The following is a 21,620-nucleotide window of genomic DNA, read 5'->3' as shown; positions in this document are numbered from 1 at the left end:
GTGGACACACACACATACACACACCAAATAATCACCAAACTGTTAACGATGCTTATTTGGGAAGGGGTGGGGGCACAGATTATTGTTTTAATTCTTTACAATGAGCATATATTGTTAGAAGAAGCAGCTGAGATTTTTTAGAGGATTTTCTTTAAATTTCTCTCCAATAATGCTGGACCTGTTTCCACCCACCTGGGCAAGCAGCCCTTGGACCAGCAACCAAGGCATCTCCTAGGAATTTGGAAATTCGGACTCTTAAGACCCACTCCACCCTGATCGAGTCAGAATCTGCATTTTAACAACATCCATAGGTGATTGTAAGTGCATTCAAATCTGAGAAGCTCTAGGTGAGAACAGATCCTTTCCTGTCTCTGGGTCTCAGTTTCTCCCCCGCACAAAGAGAAACTGGTCCCTCCCAATTGCAGTTTTCTAATCTCGTTTCTTGTAGACATCAGAGTCCCTATAAAAAGGCAGCTGAAGCCAGGCAAGGTGGCTTACCTCTGTAATTCCAGTTATTTGGGAGGCTGAAGCAGGAGGCTCTCTTGAGCCCACCAGTTGGAGGCTACAGTGAGTTATGATTGTACCACTGCACTCCAGCCAAGGTGACAGAGGGAGACCCTGTCAAAAAAAGAAAGAAAGAAAAGAAAGAAAGAAGAGGGAGGGAGGGAGGGAGGAAGGGAAAGAAAGAAAGAAGAAAAAGAGGAAGGGAGGAAGGAAGGCAAGCAAGAAAGAAAGAGAAAGGAAGGAAGGAAGAGAAAGAAAGGAGAGGGAGGGAGGGAGGAAGGAAGGAAAGAAGAAAGGAAGAAAGAAAGACAAAGAAGAAATAAAGAGGGAGGGAGGAAGGAAGGCAAGCAAGAAAGAAAGAGAAAGAAAGAAGAAAGGAAGGAAGAAGGAAGGAAGGAAGGAAGGAAAAGAAAGAAAGAAAGAAAGAAAGAAAGAAAGAAAAGGAAAGAAGGAAAGGAAGAAAGAAGAAAGAAGAAGAAAGAAAGAAAGAAAGAAAGAAAGAAAGAAAGAAAAGGAAAGAAGGAAAGACAGGCCAGGCGTGGTGGCTCACGCCTGTAATCCCAGCACTTTGGGAGGCCAAGACGCGTGGATCACCTGAGGTCAGTAGTTTGAGACCAGCCTAGCCAACATGGTGAAACTGCGTCTCTACTAAAAACACAAAAATTAATCCGGGCTTGGTGGCACATGCCTGTAACCCCAGTTACTTGGGAGGCTGAGGCAGAATTGCTTGAACCCGGAAGTCGGAGGCTGTAGTGAGCTGAGATCGTGTCATTGCACTCCAGATTGGGTGACAGAGTGAGATTCCGTCTCAAAAAAAAAAAAAAGGAAAGAGGAAAAGAAAGAAAAAGGAAGGAAGGAGGAAAGAACGAAAGAAAGAGAAAGAAGCAGCTGAAAAGGGCAAAGGATGAGTGACTTGGCTGAACAGCCCCTGCTGCCTACAGCTAGACGAAGGTGGGCCCTGAAGCGGCCTCACGCTGCGGGTCTGAAGGAAGTCCGAGGAGCGCGGCTGCGTGGGATTCCTGCTGGTGCTAGGGCAGGCGCCTGCCATCCGCGAGAGTGGAAGGAAGGCGCGGGACAGTAATAGGGGGCGGGAGGCGCTGCGAGGCGCCTTGGTAAGTGCCGCAGAGACCCAGCGGGCATGCAGGGTGGCAGGGCGGCCTCGGGGCGGCAGCAGGCACCGCGCGGTGGCCCAGGAAGGCGCAGCGCAGGCCGGGCTGGGGCGCAGGGCGGCCTCGTGGCGCCAGGGGGCGCTGCGAAGTCGTGGCCCGCTTCGGGCGGCCGCAGGTGCCTGGCGGCCTGGGGAAAGCACCTGGGCAGGTAGGGGCGGGGCCTGGGGAAGCGGGGCCCCAGGGGGCGGGGCCCGGCCGGCCCACAAGAGCCTGTGGTGGCGCTGCCAGGGGATGCTAGCCCGAGAGCGAGCAGATGAGCAGCGCACCCGGATCGCTCATTCACGAGCCTTGGACCCTTTGGAACCGAGAGGTGAGTTCAGCCGGGTTGAGTCGGACCAGCTCGGGTGTTCTGGACACCGCAGCGGCCGCCGGGCGCCAGGGCGTCGCACGCCGTCAGCGCGGTAGGTGACTGAGCCAACATCAGCCGGTGGCGGCTTCCCGGTGCCCCGGATGCTGGGACATCGTGCCCGGGCGGTAGCGTCCAGCTCTCCGGGGTCTACCCACGCCGTGACCCGGATCACTGAGCCAGTCGAGAGCCACTCAGGAACCGTGTCCGGAGTCCGGGGGTCTGGGGGTCCTGGGCCGCACCTCGCCTCTTTTCTCTGCCCAGCGCCTGCTCAGCCCCCTTCCCTGCCAGGGTGAGTCGCGTGGACCTGTCCGCTACTGTTCCTTCTACCCTCTGGAATGCTTTCTCCGGGGTGACTTGGTGCAGAAAGAAGCAAACACTTGAAGTGGGCTGGTTGGGCTCCAGCGTCTTCAGCCGGGGCTCCCCGGGGCAGACGTGGCTTCCTTCACAGGACAGCGCCCGCTTGCTCCGCGCCGGGAGGGCAGGGGCTGCGGGGTCGCTCTGCAGGAGCTCAGGTCCGAGCCCTGAGGCTGAGGGCTGAGTTCAAGTGATTTCTGCACAGGAGTCGCCCGCCGGGACGGGCACTGGTCGGGAACTCTCCGGTCCAGCGAACCCAACGCTAGACTTGGGGCAAATCTCTCATCCTTCCCCAAGCTTTGGGGTCCTGCACTGTGGGATGGGGGACAGGCAAAGTCGGTAGTAGGTGAGGAGGGGGTGCACGGAGTCGCTGCGGTGAGCCAGGACCGTGGAATTCTAAGGAATCCTTCAAATCCTTTCTACCTGTGTGGTCTTGGGCAAATTACCTAACCTCTGTGCCTCAGTTTCCTTTTCTGTGAAATGGGCCAAGTAATAGCACCTCATATAACTGTAGTGAGGATTAAATCAGGTAGTGTGTGAAAAGGACTGAGTGGGATGCCTGGGAGTAGAGAAAGGGATCAATAAGTGATAGCTGCTATTATTGCTGCTTTCCCCCTGCTGTTATTATTATTAATGATTGAGGAGCAGCCTAGCTAGTTGTTAAAGGGACTCCTAGGTGCAAATCCCAGCTCAGCCACTTTCTAGTGTGACCTTGGGCAAGCTACTTAACCTGTCAGCATCTGTTTCATTTGTATAATGGGGGTGGTTGTGACACCTACCTCAGAAGATTCTTGTGAAAATTAAATGAGGTGACACCTACAAAGTACTTAGAAGAGTAAGTGCTGGATATCAGCCAATAATTCTTCCACCAAGGTATCACATTGGATCCGGCTGCATAATCTAATGGTATCTACAGTCTTGTTTTGCTTTGAACTTGAAATATTATTTATATGAATATTTTATCTGTTTTGCAAAGTGCAAGATTGGTTCCCTTCCTTCACTTGGGGCTCCTCTGACATTGTCGACTGATCCATCAGGGTCAAGGTCGTTTCTGGGGAAGGGGCTGATGGGGCAGAGAGACCCCTGAGAGCTGAAATCACAGCTTCTGTTGAACATTCACAGAGAAGGGCTGCAGTTTTATTAGACAAGCAATTGAACCTGGACCTAGATTTTAAAAACAAACTCTTGCTAATTTTTTTTCTTTCTTTCCTTCTTTATTTTATTTATTTATTTATTTATTTATTTATTTATTTTGGATTGTAGTGAGGGAGGAGGTAAGGATAGACAATATTTTAAGTGATAAAAACAAAACAAATTATATTCCTGTTGCCCAGAAGCTACTAGCATCATTTTGATGATGTTCTTTATCCTGGTAAAATCATATCAATTTATGGAGAGTTTAGAGCAGTTTGGCTGCTCTGGGCATCTCACCTCCATGCCCAGCACTCCATTTCCTTTGCATCAGAGACCTCAAACCCACTAGTATCATAAGCTTGGAAGCCTCCTAGCTTTGCCCCAGCTTCCAATTTTAGCCCATATTTCATGGGTTCAGGGTAGGAAAAAAACATAACTCTGCAGGATCCAAATCCTGCCTAAAAATCTTGATGGGGCACATCAAAGTCACAGACACAGGCCCTTTCTGATCCTGGGGACCTCCCTGTATACCCTAGGATATGTCCTAATTTGCCTTTGTCACTGTAGAAGGCATAGGGGGACACATTTTTCATATACCCCCCATCCCCAATACTAGTGCTCACAAGTCTTGGGAAGTGGTCATGTGCACTGTTCAGAGTTTGTAAATTAAATAGCTCAGGGTTCCTTCTCTTTCCTCTACCTTTAGTTCTCAGTACTGTTAATTAACTCTCTGCACCCAGCTTACTACCAGGCCCCTCAAAGGCAAATGCCATAGTGGTAAAGGCTGCAAGGTTCCATCCAGCTCTTCCACTAACCAGCTGCATCATCTTGCCCAAGATATTCAACCTCTCTGAGCCCATTTTCCTCCTCTGTAACATGGAAATAATAACAGCATGCCTACTTCATGAAACTGTTGAAACACAAAATGAAATATATATAGGCTATATGTATATTTATAGAGACTAATTTACTTATGAGACTAATGAGACTATATATTATAAACATGAAATGAGTTTTTTATGTAGCATATTAGTTCACTTCTAAAATTATTTCTCATTGTAAAGTTTGTATAGTTGAGATGCATCGTGTACATTGATGAATGTGATACTTTGCTTTCCAGTACTAGTACTCTCCTCCAAAGCTGTTATTAAATCAAGGGCATTCTCTAAATTAATGGTATATTAGAATGAAGGAAATGTGACACAATGCCTGGCAAACACTAAATGGCCAACAGTTGTAGGTTGTTGTTACATCAGGTGATCTGGAAACATTAAGAGCTTGACTGTAAAGAGAAGAAAGGAAAGAGAAATCGTTTCACTTATAATAAAGCCTCAGAGAAAAGGTTGGGGAAAATACAGCCAGGAACATGATCTAAGGTGGCTGCCCGGAAATTTTCTTGGCAGATTTCATCTGTCAGTTACAATCTGCCCAGCACTGCTCTGTGCCAGACACTGTGCTAGGCACCAGGGGGCATAATGAGATAGGAATGCTGCCCTCGAGGAAGGCGGGCTACTGCAGGTGATAAGGCACGGGTACCCCTGCCTGATAAGAGAGTTGATGGGGCTGCTTCCAGAGCTCCTGCCCCAGGAACCCAGGGAAAGGTCCTGCAGCCTGTCCAGCCAGCGCTTCGCAGGTTGCACCTCACCCAGCCCCCGCGCGGCTAGGCCTGGGGGCCGTAAGAGAAGTAGGCAGCTTCTCTGGCAGCTGTGGTGGCCAAAACCAAACGTCGTGGAGAAGGGGCCAAGGCTTCGGAATGCAAAGTGTCTAAACCACAGAGGAACAGAGGAAAGGGGCCTCTAAGGGCACGTGGACTGGTGTTTCTCAGGCTGTGGCCTCCAGGGACACACTGGGGCCTGACAGCTCACCTGCTTCTCTTCTCTGCCCCTCCAGCACGCCCGTCCTCGAAGTCCCATCCTCGCCATGGCTCCTGGAGAGAAAATCAAAGCCAAGATCAAGAAGAATCTGCCCGTGACGGGCCCTCAGGCGCCGACCATTAAAGAGCTGATGCGGTGGTACTGCCTCAACACCAACACCCATGGCTGCCGCCGCATCGTGGTGTCCCGCGGCCGCCTGCGCCGCCTCCTCTGGATCGGGTTCACACTGACTGCAGTCGCCCTCATCCTCTGGCAGTGCGCCCTCCTCGTCTTCTCCTTCTATACTGTCTCCGTTTCCATCAAAGTTCACTTCCGGAAGCTGGATTTTCCTGCGGTCACCATCTGCAATATCAACCCCTACAAGTAAGAGGCAAGAGCAGGGAAACGCGAGTAGGGAGTCAGGCCCCCTAGGGAGGCCGAAGCCTCTCCAGAAAGTGACACACTGGCAGCCTGGAGGTCGATTCCAACCTACAAACGTGCTTTCTAGAAATTTGAGTTTGTTGCTAACACTGGTAAACAGCCCTCTCCCCGGTTCTAAATCTGTATGTGCCAAGTTTTCAGACCACCAGGACTTTTTTTTTCTTTCTTTGTTTTTTTTGTTTTTGTTTTTTTTGAGATGGAGTTTCACTCTTGTTGCCCAGGATGGGATGCAATGGCACCATCTCGACTCACTGCAACCTCCGCCTCCCAGGTTCAAACAATCCTTAAGTAGCTGGGACTACAGGGGTGCACCACCATGCCAGGCTAATTTTTTGTATTTTTAGTAGAGACGGGATTTCACCATGTTTGGCCAGACTGGTCTTGAACTCCTGACCACAGGTGATCCACCTGCCTTGGCCTCCCAAAGTGTTGGAATTACAGGCGTGAGCCACTGCACCTGGCCTTTTTTTTTTTTTTTTTTAAGAGACAGGGTCTCATGTCACCCAAGCTGGAGTGCAGTGGTGCAATCATAGCTCACTGCAGCCCCGACTTCCTGGGCTCAGGCAATTCTCCCACTGCAGTCTCCTGAGCAGCTGGGACTATAGGCACATGCCACCACATCCAGCTACTTTATGTTTTTTTGTTTTTTAAGGAATGGGGTCTCGCTGTGTTACTCAGGCTGGTCTCAAACTCCTGAGTTCAAGTGGTGCTGCCACTTTGGTCTCTCAAAGTGCTGAGATTACAGGAGTGAGCCACCACACCCACCCCATCAATGACTTCCGAGGATGGGCTAGCCCGGGGAGAGCAGAAAGAGGAAGCTGCAGGCTTTTTTCACTTAGAAGAGGCCTGGAACAAACTAACCCCCTCTGCACACTCCCCATATTAAGCCCAAATTAGCCAACCCCCGTCCGCATCTGCGCCCCTGGTTCTCCAAGCTCACATGCTCACGCCCCCTGCAGCATGAGTGAGCTCAAGGCTGACTCAGAAGTGACACCCAGGTGACTTCCGTGAGCACCTCAGCTGCCCCAAACCCTCATCTGAATAAACCCAGCCCCATTAATTGAGATCATCAGGCTCTGGGTGTGATCAGCCCTTGGGACTGCCCTATCATCCTCGGCAGGACCTGTTCTAAATAGGTCATCAGAGTCCTTCTCAGGATTATGGAAAACTGGTCCGTGAGGCAGGTCAGAATCAGGCAGAGTTTGTCAGAGCAGGGGTGGGGAGAAGGGAAGAAGAGCAGGGGAGGAAGATTATCAAAGGAAACTAACTTGTCCAGAGTCATCGCCCAGGTGCTGCAAAGCTCAAAATCAAGATCAAGTCTAAGACTCTTTCTCCACCCTCCATATCTTCCTCTTCTTTCTTTCTCTCTCCCTCCTTCTCTCTCTCTCTGGTCCTCCTTCCTTCTTTCCATTCATTATTTGTTCCATAATAATTTACTCAGCATCTATAAACTGTCATGCACTGTACTAGGTTCTGGGATAGAGAACTGAACAACCCAAACACAGTATTTGCCTTAGTGGAGCTTATATTGTAGTGGAGGAATAAAGTCTTAATCAATATAATAACACTAATATTATTAACAATAGAAGCACAGTGGCTTATGCCTGAAATCTCAGCATTTTCAGAAGCTAAGGCATGAGGGTTGCTTGAGGCCAGGAATTCGAGACCAGCCTGGGCAACAGAGCAAGACCCTGTCTTTAAAAACATTTTATTTTAAATTAGCCAGGTGTGGTGGCACACATTCATAGTCCTAGCAAGTTGGGAGGCCAGGGTGGGAGGATTTCTTGAGCCCAGGAGTTCTAGGCTACAGTGAGCCATGATTGCACCACTGCACTTCAGCCTGGGCAGCAGAGTGACCCTGTCTCTAAAATAATAACAACAATATAGGCCATTTAATTATCTATATGTATATCTGTGTGTGTTTATTATATATAATAAACTCATTGAACCTTCCCAACAACCCCACTTTACAAAGGAGAAGGCTAAAACACAGAAAGGCTAAGACATTTGTCCAAGGTAAGGTAGCCGGTACCAGGATGGGGAACCTAAACCCAGGCAGTTTGGCTCTAGGGTTTCTGCTCTCAATTGCTACGCTCTGCTGCCTATACCTAGAGCAAGGGAGAGAAAGGAGAGAGCAGAGAGTTAAGAGGAGGCTGGAACCATTTGATTTGTGAAAATTAAAAGATGGTATATTGTGCTTCATGAAGGCAACTCCTTTATAACTATTTTGTGTTCCTGGGGGTCGTCGAGGTAACAGTTATACCCTCCTTCCCCCCAGCACAGATTTGAGGACAATCAGAGGGCAGAGGCAGAGTGAGCTGGGTGGAGAAGGAGCCTGCCCACTAGGTAGACTCCCGGCTGGCAGTTATTTACTTGTCCTCACCGTGGCTGGTTTATGGGAGGCACCTGACTGTCACCACTCCAGAAATGCTGGTCGGGACAAACTCATCAACACACCCTGAGAGCAAGCAGATAGTGGAGGCAGAGGTGAAGCCGCAGGAAGTCACACACAGGTCACACATGAGCCTTTCCTCATTTGCCGGAGCCAGGGTCACTCTGGATGCGTCAAGTCATGAAAGGCATGGTCTCCTCTGCCAAGGTGTTGGGAAAGGTGGGCATGAGGCTGACACGTGTTGATGGAAAACAACCCGGAGGAGCACCAGGGCTCTGCCAGTGCTGCCTCCCCTCTCCCTGACTTTTCCTCCCCACCTTGGCAGGTACAGCGCTGTGCGCCACCTTCTAGCTGACTTGGAACAGGAGACCAGAGAGGCCCTGAAGTCCCTGTACGGCTTTCCAGAGTCCCGGAAGCGCCGAGACGCGGAGTCCTGGAGCTCCGTCTTGGAGGGAATGCAGCCCAGATTCTCCCACCGGATCCCGCTGCTGATCTTTGATCAGTATGAGAAGGGCAAGGCCAGGGACTTCTTCACAGGGAGGAAGCGAAAAGTTGATGGGAGAATCATTCACAAGGCTTCAAATGTCATGCACATCGAGTCCAAGCAGGTGGTGGGATTCCAACTGGTAAGATTTCACCTTCTCATTCTTTCACTGCTTAGGGGCATGGGATGGGCTGGGTCCAGGACTCTTCTCCTTGGCCACTAGCCCCTGTGGTCCCACTGGAAGAAATACACCCAGCTGGGGTCAGGCACAGTGACTCATGCCTGTAATCCGAGCGCTTTGGGAGGCCAAGGCGGGCAGATCACCTGAGGTCAGGAGTTCGGGACCAGCCTGACCAACATAGTGAAACCCGTCTCCACTAAAATACAAAAATTAGCCGGGCATGGTGGCACATGCCTGTAGTCTCAGCTACTTGGGAAGCTGAGGAAAGAGAATTGCTTGAACCTAGGAGGTGGAGGTTGCAGTGAGCCCAGATGGTGTCACTGTACTCCAGCCTAGGTGACAGAATGAGACTCTGTTAAAAAAAAGCGGGGGGTAGAGGTGGGGGGCAAGAAGAGGGAGAGAATTAGGACAAATACCTAATGCATGCGGGGCTTAAAACCTAGGTGATGGGTTGATAGGTGCAGCAAACCACCATGGCACATGTATACCTATGAAACAAATCTGCATGTTCTGCACATGTATCCCAGAACTTAAAGTAAAATTATTTTTTTTCTTTTTTTTTTTTTTTTTTTGAGACGGAGTCTCGCTCTGTCGCCCAGGCTGGAGTGCAGTGGCCGGATCTCAGCTCACTGCAAGCTCCGCCTCCCGGGTTCACGCCATTCTCCTGCCTCAGCCTCCGGAGTAGCTGGGACTACAGGCGCCCGCCACCTCGCCCGGCTAGTTTTTTGTATTTTTAGTAGAGACAGGGTTTCACCATGTTAGCCAGGATAGTCTCCATCTCCTGACCTCATGATCCGCCCGTCTCAGCCTCCCAAAGTGCTGGGATTACAGGCTTGAGCCACCGTGCCTGGCCTAGTAAAATTATTTTTAAAAGAAAGAAAGAAAGAGAGAAAGAGAGAAAGAAAGAAAAGAAAGGAAAGAAAGGAAAGACACCTAGCTGGGGTGATTCAGCTGCAAACAACTGAAACTGACTCAGGTAATTTTCAGTTGGGGGGGTGCAGAGGGAGGGGGAAATGTGTTAGAAGGCAACCAGTAACTCATAGAGGCCTCTCAAAGGGCAGAAATTAGGACAGATGCAGGGATCTAGGTAGCAAGGCATAATGAAAAGTCATTTCAGATATTGCTGCTGGAGTAAAGAAGCGTCAAATATGTTCAGTTTTTGTTGGTGTTGTTAATGCTTAAGAGTCAAATTCCATCTTGGGACTATCTGGTTGATCAAGCTTGGGTCACCTAATCACCCTTTAGCTAATGGATGGTGGAGTATCTTCATGGACAATCACACCAGGCTGTATCCAGAGGGGGGAAGGAAATTCTTCCAAAGCAAAATTGACATGCAGGTACCGGAAAGAAAAAGATAGACAATAAACGGCAGAAACATCAGTGTTCCTGCAGTACTTGCCTTCATGAGGTGCCTCATCTGACTTCTTTTTCCTTTTGGTCCCATTTGAGGGGATTTTTTTTTTTTTTTTTTTTTTTTTTTTTTTTTTTTTGAGACAGAGTCTCACTCTGTCATCCAGGCTGGAGTGCAGTGGTGCAATCTCAGCTCACTGCAACCTCTACCTCCCAGGTTCAATTGATTCTCCTGCCTCAGCCTCCCGAGTAGCTGGGATTACAGGCATGCACCACCATGCTTGGCTAATTTTTTGTATTTTTAGTAGAGACTGGGTTTCACCATGTTGGTCAGGCTGGTCTCGAACTCTTGACCTCAGGTGGTCCCCCCACCTTCGGCCTCCCAAAGTGCTGAGATTACAGGCGTGAGCCACTGCACCTGGCCTGAGGGGCTCTTGAGAAATGCCATTCACTGAAAATGAATTCTAGTACCTTCCTGGGCAAACTCTATCACCATCCTCCCTCTCCATGCCCCAGTCACCTCTGGAGGACGGGGGCTATGTCCATACCTTATAGGCTTGGTTGCCAATTGTGTGACCTTGTAGCTATAGTCCCAAATCCTGAAAAATGGACCTTCTAAATCATTGAGATTTCAAAGTCTTCTTGGGTCCTTTCATAGGATATCTGCAAGGTTTTTCTTGATACCAAAATCAACTCTTTATATATATGTTTGTTCGTTTGTTTTAGAAACAAGATCTCACTCTGTCATCCAGGTGGGAGCAGTGCAATCATAGTTCACTGCAGCCTAGAACTCCTGGGCTCAAACAATTTTCCCACCTCAGCCTCCCAAGTAGCTTGGACTACCGGAATGCACCACCACACCTAGATGATTTTTCTATTTTTTGTGGAGATGGGGGTCTAGCCATGTTTCCCACGCTGGTCTCAAATTCCTGGCCTCAATCAGTCTTCCCACTACAACCTTCCAAAACATTAGGATTACAGGCATGAGCCACTGCAACCAGCCAAAATCAGTTGACATCTGTCCATTTAGAAAAGTTTCCAAGCTTTGTGTGATGAGAACATTTGGAATGTACAATGGCTTCCCTATGCTGTTCTCATTATTGTATATTTCAAACATGGGTCCTCCCAGCTACCACACGTGGTTGGGAAGGATGGTGTTTCAGTCAATATTTTGTGGGTGAGATAATGGGTACAGAATATCTTGCCTAAGATCCTGCAGAGTAGTCTCTCCTCCTCCTGCAGGGTCTGGGCTGGAATCCAGATAGCTTGACTGTTGATATGATAGGAAATGGGAAAGGTTGTTAGGAATGTAGTAGCATCAATCAGGTGAACCCCAGGGTACCTGGGGACCCTGAAGATGCTGGTTTTCCTTCTGGCTTGGTGGGCAAGTAGTGCAGAGTTGCAGGAGTAGGACTCTGTGTCCTTTCTCACTCAGCCCCTTTTTGGTCTTTGAGGCTTGAGGATGATCACTCCCAGCCCCTAGAAGTGAGAGGAAACTCATCCTTGCCCCAGATATCCAACCTGTTCCCCTGAGTATCTGGCCCGGAAGTCTCAGTCCCTCATTCTTACGGTCCTTCTGAAGAGCAGCGATAGGACCGATGGCTTCAGCCTCGTGTCTCCTCTTATTCACAGTGCTCGAACGACACCTCCGACTGTGCCACCTACACCTTCAGCTCGGGGATCAATGCCATTCAGGAGTGGTATAAGCTGCACTACATGAATATCATGGCACAGGTGCCTCTGGAGAAGAAAATCAACATGAGCTATTCTGCTGAGGAGCTTCTGGTGACCTGCTTCTTTGATGGAGTGTCCTGTGATGCCAGGTCAGGAAAGAACGCTGCTCTCTCAGCCTCTGAGGACTGGCAGCTCTGAGTACCAGGGCCCTTGCAGGAACCTACAGCCTTGATGATAGGTCTTGGGAGCAAAAGGTGCTCTTCTCACTGACGCTGCCTTTGGAAATTGCTTACATGGGAGCTGTGTTCTAGAGTCAGTGAGTGAGGTGTGCATGACATAAAATCAAAATATCCTTAAAGTCATTAAACTACTCATTAAAAACAAGGTAGTTGGCCGGTCATGGTGGTTCATGCCTCTAAATCCCAGCACTTTGGGAGGCTGGAGTAGGTGGATCGCTTGAGGTCAAGAATTCAAGACCAGCCTGAACAACATAGTGAGACCCCATCTCTACTAAAAATACAAAACTTAGCCAGGCATGGTGGTGCACGCCTGTAGTCCCAGCTATTCAGGAAACTGAGGCAGGAGAATCACTTGAACCCGGGAGGCAGAGGTTGCAGTAAGCCGAGATTGCACTACTGCACTCCAGCCTGGGCTACAGAGCAAGACTCTGTCTCAAAAAACAAACAAACAAACAAACAAACACACCAACCCACAAGGTATTAGATTGGCACAAAAGTGATTGCTGTTTTTGTCATATAGTGTGCATATAACCTAACCTTGTATATTACCAAAATGCATACTAATGATTAAGAACCATCATTCGAAGGAAGGAAGGAAGAGAAGGAGGGAGGGATGGGGGGAGAAAGGCCCATGTTCAAATATGTGAGATTTCAAACCGTTCACCTTTAGGATAACACTCAGATCCCTCATGGTGACTGGGCAGTGGGTGAGACATTCTAAAGTGTTCCTGGGCTGGGCACAGTGGCTCACGCTTGTAATCCCAGCACTTTGGGAGGCTGAGGAGGATGATTACTTGAGCTCAAGAGTTTGAGACCAGCCTGGGCAATGTGGCAAAACCTCCTTTCTAGAAAAAAAAAAAAATCAAAAACTTATCTGGGCATAATTGCACACACCTGTAGTCCCAGCTACTTAGGAGGCTGAGGTGGGAAGATCACTTGAGTCTGGGAGGTTGAGGCTGCAGTGAGCCATAATTGTGCCATTGCACTTCAGCCTGAGCAACAGAGCAAGACCCTGTCTCAAAAATAAAAATAAAAATAAAATAAAATAAAATACTAAGCCTCTTTCGCCTATATATATGTTAGCAGACAGATCGGTTCTTGTGAAAAGTAAATAAATGGAATCATGTCTCCCTAAGAATTGGGTTCCAAAGTCACATAAGGGCACAGATGATGTGATTCTTTCCCTGGGGATTATTTTCTAGGAATGGAAATTTGAATGGAAAATGTCAAGTGTTGACTGAGAAATTCAAAAGTGGAGGAATTTGGGGACAGACATGGCACAAGGAATGTCAAGTCAGGATAGAGATGAAGGTGAGAGGATTCCGAGAGAAAACAGAAGGCAGAGAGTCTAGTTCTATGTCCATGTGTGTCAACCAGAATGAGGGGCCTTGTTTGTCATTTGATCAGGAGCAAGATGTGGAAAATGAATCACGTCTCTCACGCGTTCTCCCCAAAGAGAGTTGACTCCATTAGCACTGCCCTGCCCAACTTCAGCTAAGACGCATGGGGAAGATCCCATTCTGACCCATTTTCTTTCTCCATAGGAATTTCACGCTTTTCCACCATCCAATGCATGGGAATTGCTACACTTTCAACAACAGAGAAAATGAGACCATTCTCAGCACCTCCATGGGGGGCAGCGAATATGGTAAGGAAACGTGTGCCAAGGAGATCTTGAGGTCCTCCAACAGTGGACATAGGGGCAGCAGGACAGTGGGGATGTGGGAGCCCTCTGGAAATGCAGGATCTCTCCCACTTGGCCAGAAACTAAGGATACCCTTTTTTTCTATCAGCGTTTCCATCAGTGTTCATGCTGGTTCCTTCCTTCCATGTCAGTGTCTGTTTTCCTTTTTGACTTCTCCTCCACCTTTGAGAGAGTGACAGGGACATCGCTGGGGCTCCCTCTGCTAGGGAACTACTCTGGTTTAGACTCATAGCTAGGGTGAATAATGCAGGACAGGTGGTTTCCAAACGGAGTTGAGCCCAAATACGCTGAACAGATTAGGGAGGTAGATGCACATTTATCTTAGTTCAGGTGACAGATTCTGGACGGAGCCGAAACCCAGCTCAGCCACTCACTGTGTGACCTTGGGCAAGTTACGGTGCTTCATCTATAAAGTGGGACTAATAACAATATCTCCCATATGAGATTACTGAGAGGACTTAAGATACAGACTTAGAATAAGACCTGGTCTGCACTCTCTTAGTCTGCTTGTATAACAAAATACAAGAGACTGGGTGCCTTCGACAACAGACATTTATATATCACAGTTTTGGAGACTAGAATGTCCAAAATCAAGGCACAGGCAGACTCGGTTCTGGTGAGGCTTGGCTTCTCTCTTTGGGTTCAGAAGTCTGACTGTCTTCCTTCCATGTCCTCACATGGTCTTTCCTCTGTGGTGTGTCAACAGAGAGAGGCCTGTGATGTCTCTCTCTCTTCTGATCAGGACATCAGTCCTATCAGATTAGAGTTCTCTGCTTATGACTTCCTTTCACCTTAATTTAGGCCCTATCTCCAAATAATATACCTTTGGGGGTTAGGGCTTCAACATATGAATTTGAGGCAGTAAACAATTCAGCCATAACACATACTAAGCACACAATAAGTGCTAGTTGCTATTGTTATTACTACTATTATTACTGTTACTAGCATTGTTACCAGTCTACCACCATTGCTACTGCTGCTACTACCCCCAAAATAATACCATTGCAACTTCCAGCACTACTATTACTACTATTCCACTATGATTACATTTGTAGAGAAGGTAGGAACTGAACAGATTGGCCTGGCTTATGCCCAGAAAGAATGCTTGAAAGGTCCCATGCAAATAGAACATGATGTGATATGCAGATATACTCCCACCAGGACAAGCAAGGGCCTGTCATAAAGGAAATCCACACTTGGAATCCTGGCCTTTGTCACTGTGTAGTCTGTGCTCTTACTAAGTCTGCAAGGAATCATAATTCAGTGCACATACTTCATGGGGAAGAAGTAATCTGGAAACAGAGTGAAAAGTTGCAGAGTCCTGGCTCTGCTATGGAGGGGCTGTGTGACCTCAAGCAATTCACTTCCCTTCTCTGGGCTTTGTTTGTAATTGTTTTACAAGTTGTTTACAAATTGTTTGCAATTGTTTACAAGTTGCTTACAAATTGTTTGCAATTGTTTATAAGTTGTTTACACATTGTTTGCAATTGTTTACAAGTTGTTTACAAATCATTTGCAATTATTTACCAATTCTTTGCAATTGTTTACAAATTGCCCTTGTTTACAAATTGAATGTCAGAATAACTCTCAAAAGTATCTTCTTTCCATCCATATAGACCCCGTTGATTCACTCATCCACTTACCAAGCATGGAGTATCTCCTGTTTGCCAGGCCTTCTTCTACATACTGGGGACACAGCAGTGAAAAGACAGATGTCTTCTCTGCTGTTAGGGAACTTAAATTTTCATGGAGAGAGACAGATAAAAAATGAGTACACAACTACACAGACATGATCTAGTTACAAATCCTAAAGACTGCTATTCAGGGAAGAAAGAGGCAGAGTGGGAAGACAGAGTGGCTGGGATTGCGATGGGGGGGTGGTTAGTTTGGATAAGATCTCTAAGAGGGGGCTATTTAGGGAGGAAAAGATTCATGTTAAGATCTACACAAGAACATTCCAGGGACTAGCAAGGGCAAAGGCCCTGGGAACGACATGAATCAGATGTGTTCTAGAAACAGAAGTAAGACCAGTGTGCTTGGAGCTTATTGAGGTAGGGAGAGAGTGGGAGGAGATGAGGAGGGAGAAGTAGGCAGGGGCTGTATCATCACCACCTTGACAGATGCAGCCAGGTTTATTCTGTGGCATTCCCATATATCCAGTGAGATGCCACTGAAGAGTTTCAGGTTTCAAGGAGTGATCTGGTCTGAGGTCTAATTTTCAAAGGACCTCAGCCGGTACATGAATGAGCAGGGTCTCTATGGATGGAAAGAAGAGAATTTTGAGTTATACTGACATTCAATTTGTAAACAAGTCAAGAGCAATTGGTAAACAATTGCAAATGATTTGTAAACAATTGCAAACAATTTGTAAATAAGCCCAGAGAGGGGAAGTGAATTGCTGGAGGTCACAGCCCATCTGTAGAAGAGCCAGGGCCCTGCAACTTTTCACTCTCAGTTCCCATGTGCACTGGTACTGTGTTTACTCTGGTGCTGGGTCAGCATAGACTGCAGGGGACAAGAGCAGGAGTGGGAGAAGAAGTTGCGCCAGTGATCAGAAACACCATTAGTGATTCATCTCTCCTCTGAGTGCCCGCCCTGAGGGGTTAAGCAGCCAGAGCAATGCATGTTCTTTTGAATGTTCTGAGCTCCCCATCTCAAAGGACCACATGGAGATGCATGTCTCGAGCAGAGTGGCAATTTCCTTACACTTGGCAAAAACCTACGCTTAGCAAGAACTGTGACAGTGATACTGTTTGAGCCCCTGTTTTGGGCTAAGCTCTGGGGGCACAGCAGAGAGCAAGTCAGGCACGCATTCCAATCTCATGGAGCTTCCAGTCTAGCCCTTGTCCACCTGTCACTTGTTGGAAATACCTGGTCTTGGATTTGAAGCTCCTGAAGCAGTGGGAGAGGTGGGTTACCCCCCAGGAAATGTTTTCCTAGCCTTGGATCACGGCAGGTTGCCTTATCCTCCCAGGTCTGCAAGTCATTTTGTACATAAATGAAGAGGAATACAACCCATTCCTCGTTTCCTCCACTGGAGCTAAGGTGATCATCCATCGGCAGGACGAGTATCCCTTCGTCGAAGATGTGGGAACAGAGATTGAGACGGCAATGGTCACCTCTATAGGAATGCACCTGGTAAGAGAATATTCTCATTTCCATAGACTTGGAGAGAACAGATGTTTTTTTTTTTTCCAAGGATAACCAATGAGGTGCAGCCTGTGGAAAATGGTGTTTGTTTCAAAAGGGAACATGGTCCCAGATTTTCCCATAGTTACTCCATTCATTTCAGGAGTTACATTAAAGGTTGTGTTTGTATCTTCTGACTGACTGCAGTGGCTCACACCTGTAATCCCAGCACTTCGGGAGACCAAGGTGAGGTCAAGAGTTTGAGACCAGCCTGGCCAACTTGGTGAAACCTGTCTCTACTAAAAACACAAAAAATTAGCTGGGTGTGGTAGCACATGCCTGTAATCCCAGTTACTTGGGAGGCTGAGGCAAGAGAATAGCTTAAACCCAGGAGAAGGAGGTTGCAATGAGCCAAAATCATGAATCATGCCACTGCACTCCAGCCTAAGCAACAGAGCAATACTCCAATAAAAATAAAAAAAAATAAAAAAAGATTGTATTTGCATGGATTGATAGGACAGGATGCCATTTGTGGAAAGAATTTAAAAAGCAAGACACCAGCATTTGTGGAACCTATGCTGGAAGCAAGGCATTAGGACACTAACTATATATTTGTCAGTAATACAAATAGATAAGATTACTAACTATCTTTCTGGGTTGCTTAAAGGCCTATGAAGCATGTCAGTAACTGTATTAAAGCCTAGTAGAAAGTCACTCAGCTCTCCAAGGTCTATTTAGCCCATCATGCTTCCATCAATTTTACCTCATTTACCAAGAACCCCTTCTCCCTCCAAATTTGACCTTTGTGGACCTCTCTGGGTACTGAGAACACACAAACCTATCAAAAGAAACACAAGTAAGCTGCAGACTCCAACCCCTGAGTCAGCCTTGCCCAATGGGAGCTGAATGGCAAGGTAAAGAGTGGACTCTGATGGCGCTGGTCACTCCACTGCTTATGGAGTTTTCTTGTTTGCAGTTTTGTTTGCAGGCCTGGGGTCTTTTTATTCCAGGATCTGTCTGCCTCTCCCTTTCTCTCTTTCATAGAATGACTGTTAAGAACTTATTTAGACCAGGCACAGTGGCTCATGCCTGTAATCCCAACACTTTGGGAGGCCAAGGCGGGTGGATTACTTGAGCCCAGAAGTTTAAGACCAGCCTGGGCAACATAGCAAAAACCCCATCTCTACCAAAAACAAAATACAAAAACTCACCAGGCATGGTGGCACATGCCTGTAGTTCCAGCTACTCGGGAGGCTGAAGTAGGAGAATCACCTGACCCCAGGGAGGTCGAGGCTTCAGTGAGCGATGATTGTGCCACTGCACTCCAATCTGAGTGAGACTCTGTCACCAAGACTGGAATGTAGTGGCGCGATCTCGGCTCACTGCAACCTCCACCTTCCTGGTTCACACCACTATCCTGCCTCAGCCTCCCGAGTAGCTGGGACTCCAGGCACCCGCCACCACTGCTGGCTAATTTTTGTATTTTTTAGTAGAGACGGGGTTTCACCGTGTTAGCCAGGATGGTCTTGATTTCCTGACCTCGTGATCCACCCAACTCGGCCTCCCAAAGTGCTAGAATTACAAGGTGTGAGCCCCTGTGCCTGGCCCATAATGACACTTTTCTTTACCTGTTTGGGGGTGGGGAGAAAGAAACAAAATCTCCTTGTGGACTATACATCTGTTCACGCCTTTATTTAAATCCAACCTTAATATCCCCAATTAAACTTCCTAGCCTTTATCCCTCACAAATGTATCCTCCAGAGCAGTGGCTTCCAAACCTGGTTGATTATCAGACTCAAAGTCACTGAATCAGAATCTGTAGAAGATGAGCCTAAGGATCTATATTTTTACCAAGTTGCAGTGGTTATTCTAAGAGGCAGCACACTTGGGAGCCTTGGCTCGACCTTTTTTTTAATGTTTAAATTTAAAAAATTTTTAGAGTCAGGGTCTTGCTCTGTCACCCAGGCTGGAGTGCAGTGACACAATCATAGCTCATTGGAGCCTTGAACTCCTGAGGGTCTTAGCTTTAGAAACTTGAGCAATACAGAATTAGAGGAAAAGCTAATTGTGTCTTCCCAAGTGAAAGTGAAGCTAGAATGACACAAAGATCTAGCTATAGCTTTGCATTGGGTTAGACAAAGAGATGGTGGGCATTTAGGGCTTGGATATCCATCTGTCATTTATCCATTCAACTGATATTTTCTGAGCACCTTTTATGTGCTAGACATGGGGTACCTCAGCATGGAGGACACCATCCGTGTCCTGAGAGAGTCTAGAGTCCAGCAGAGAGGATTGAGTAATAAACCAGAAACGGCACAAATGATTCATTATAATTGCCGTAAGTGCTATGAAGAAGAAATGCAAGACCATATGAGTGTATATTATGACATGACTGACCTGGGGTTCATTTTCAGTGGGGAAGATGAGGTTCAAGGAAGGCTTTCCTGAGAAGATGCTATTTAAGCTGAGACAGCAAGATGATGAACTAGAATGGAAGTATGACAGACGAAGTCTGTGGCTTCACTGCCTCGTGGTGCCCCATAGAAAGGACAATCCTGGACAAGGGAAACCATCAAAATGGTCTTTCTGGGCCCCCAGATGCTCTCAGGAGGCATGTTACTTAGGGGCTTTGTTCCAGCATGGGAGGGAAGTAATGTGTATTAGCTTGAGCTGTATGAATGAAAAAAGAAAAACTATCTCGAACCCCCAATCTGCTTAAACTGTGACTTGAAAAGACTTTTTTAAGAGACAGCCACTTAAGTGGCTGGGCAACTCATTCTTTTGTTCACTGGCAGATGGCAAAACTTCAGAGCACAGTAGTGAGCATTTTGGTCAGACATGTCCCACACAGTTTTATCTGCACCCCGAAGTAGGATCCAGGATTTGCAGCGCATCCTTCCCTTATCCTTTTGCCCTCTTCCCTCTTTTCAAACTGGTGTGAGTTACTAGAGCTTACAAAAGTACAAGAACTAAGGAATTCTGCTCTCTTGTTTTTTTGCTCTGAGCTTGGAAATATCCACCACATTGTTAAGCAAATGTTCTCTTTACCAGTGGTGGGTAAACACAGACATGAGTGAGTTTTCTGCTATGCTTAATTTGAGATGTAGAAAATCAAAGCCACAGAGCAGGGTCAGTCAGCTTTAGGTCTGATTTATGAGCATTTAGAACAACAACAGAAAAAAAAACAGGGATTATGAAGAGGTCAGCAGAGAGTCACTAAAAAGAAGTCCAACCAAACTAGACTTCCTTCCTTTCTGATTTTATTTATGTATTGATTGATTAATAGGTGTGTGTAGCTGGTAGGCTCAGTCAGGCTGGCCGGCAGTTGGTAAACAAAACTTCCTTTATTCACTGAGAGATTGCGTGTCCAAAGTACTGAATATTAAAAGGTGAACCCAACAGAGCTCCTACCTTCAAAGTTCTTAACTTGAAGAGGGGAAGACCAAAGTTTGTTTGCTTTTTTTAAAGACAAGGTATTGCTCTGTCATCTAGGCTGGAGTGTAGTGGTGTGATCACAGCTCACAGATCACAGCAACCTCGACCACCTGGGGCCATGTGATTCTCCTGCCTCAGCCTTCCAAGTAGCTGGGACCACAGGCACATGCCACCGTGTCTGGCTAATTTTTAAATTTTTGTAGAGATGGGGGTCTCACTATGTTGCTGAGGCTGGTCTCAAACCCCTGGCCTCAAACAGTCCTCCCATCTGGGCTTCCCAAAGTGCTGGGATTATAGGCGTGAGCCACCATGCCTGACCAAAGACAAAAGTAAGCACAACTTTGCAATACAGTTTCCATCTCTGTGGAAACAGACCTTTTCTGCCTGGTTCCGAAGCTTGCTTCTTTGAACATAACAGATCCTCAGTAAATATTGATAGATGACAGATGGATGGGTGGATGGGTAGATGGATAAGTGAGTGGGTGGATGGATGGTTGGATGGATGGATGGATGGATGGATGGATGGATGGATGGATAGGTGAGTGGGTAGATGGGTAGGTAGATGGTTGGTTGGCTGGCTGGCTGGATGGATAGATAGGTGAGTGGGTGGGTAGGAGGGTGGATAGATGGATGCCCAGACAGAAGCTATTGGAGAAGGCTTTATAAATAATGGATTTAGAAGGACAAGTGCAAGCAAATAGTCAAGAAGAGCCAGTCCAAAGAACATAACAATTACAAAGGAGTCACAAAATGAGTTTATTTAAGCTGTGTAGTGAAACTTTTCAAAGAAATCATTTTAATGGAAGTATTATCAGTATACTGGAGACAGTACATTTGTAGTAATTCTAGAAAGAAATGATGTGGACCTCAGCTGAGGCAATGGCTGTGGGGATGAGCAGAGGGAATAGATTTCAGGGATATTATAGCACAGAAGCAACAGGGCTTGACAGCCAATGTTAGCAAGAAGGGCCAGGGGGAAGTTAGATTGATATTTAGGTAGTGGCTTGGGGAGAGAGATGGAGGAATGCTAGGCTCCGAATTAGAGAGTCCAAAGGCAGAGTATGTTTGGGGGAGAAGACCACTTCAATTTGGGACAGACCCAATTTGTTATGCCTTTGAGAAGTCAAGGTGAAAAGAAAGCATTCATTAGATGCTATGGACCTAGAGCTCAGGAGAAAATCTCAGGGGATAATTGTAGACATGGAAATAAATACCATCACCCAAGAC

At 47.2% G+C, this 21,620-nt stretch overlaps 1 protein-coding gene across 2 annotated transcripts in view; it reads left to right on the top strand.

The window, feature by feature from the left end:
* Positions 1-1,873: 1,873 nt before the first annotated feature.
* Positions 1,874-21,620, top strand: part of SCNN1G (sodium channel epithelial 1 subunit gamma) — a 33,611-nt gene continuing 13,864 nt past the window's right edge. Inside the window, exons 1-6 of one of the 2 annotated variants that reach the window (XM_033217757.1) lie at positions 1,874-1,983; positions 5,401-5,747; positions 8,522-8,822; positions 11,844-12,034; positions 13,669-13,772; positions 16,804-16,967. In XM_033217757.1, coding sequence (XP_033073648.1) covers positions 1,927-1,983; positions 5,401-5,747; positions 8,522-8,822; positions 11,844-12,034; positions 13,669-13,772; positions 16,804-16,967 — 1,164 coding nt within the window. In that variant the 5' untranslated portion in view covers positions 1,874-1,926. Of the gene's footprint in view, positions 2,312-5,400; positions 5,748-8,521; positions 8,823-11,843; positions 12,035-13,668; positions 13,773-16,803; positions 16,968-21,620 lie in introns of both variants that reach the window. The other variant, XM_033217758.1, reaches the window with a different exon arrangement.

This window comes from Trachypithecus francoisi, unplaced genomic scaffold (assembly GCF_009764315.1).
Source record: "Trachypithecus francoisi isolate TF-2019V2 unplaced genomic scaffold, Tfra_2.0 Lachesis_group10, whole genome shotgun sequence".
Lineage (NCBI taxonomy): Eukaryota > Metazoa > Chordata > Mammalia > Primates > Cercopithecidae > Trachypithecus > Trachypithecus francoisi.
The sequence above is the reverse complement of the archived record's forward strand: the minus strand, read 5'-3'. Positions and strand labels throughout refer to the sequence as shown.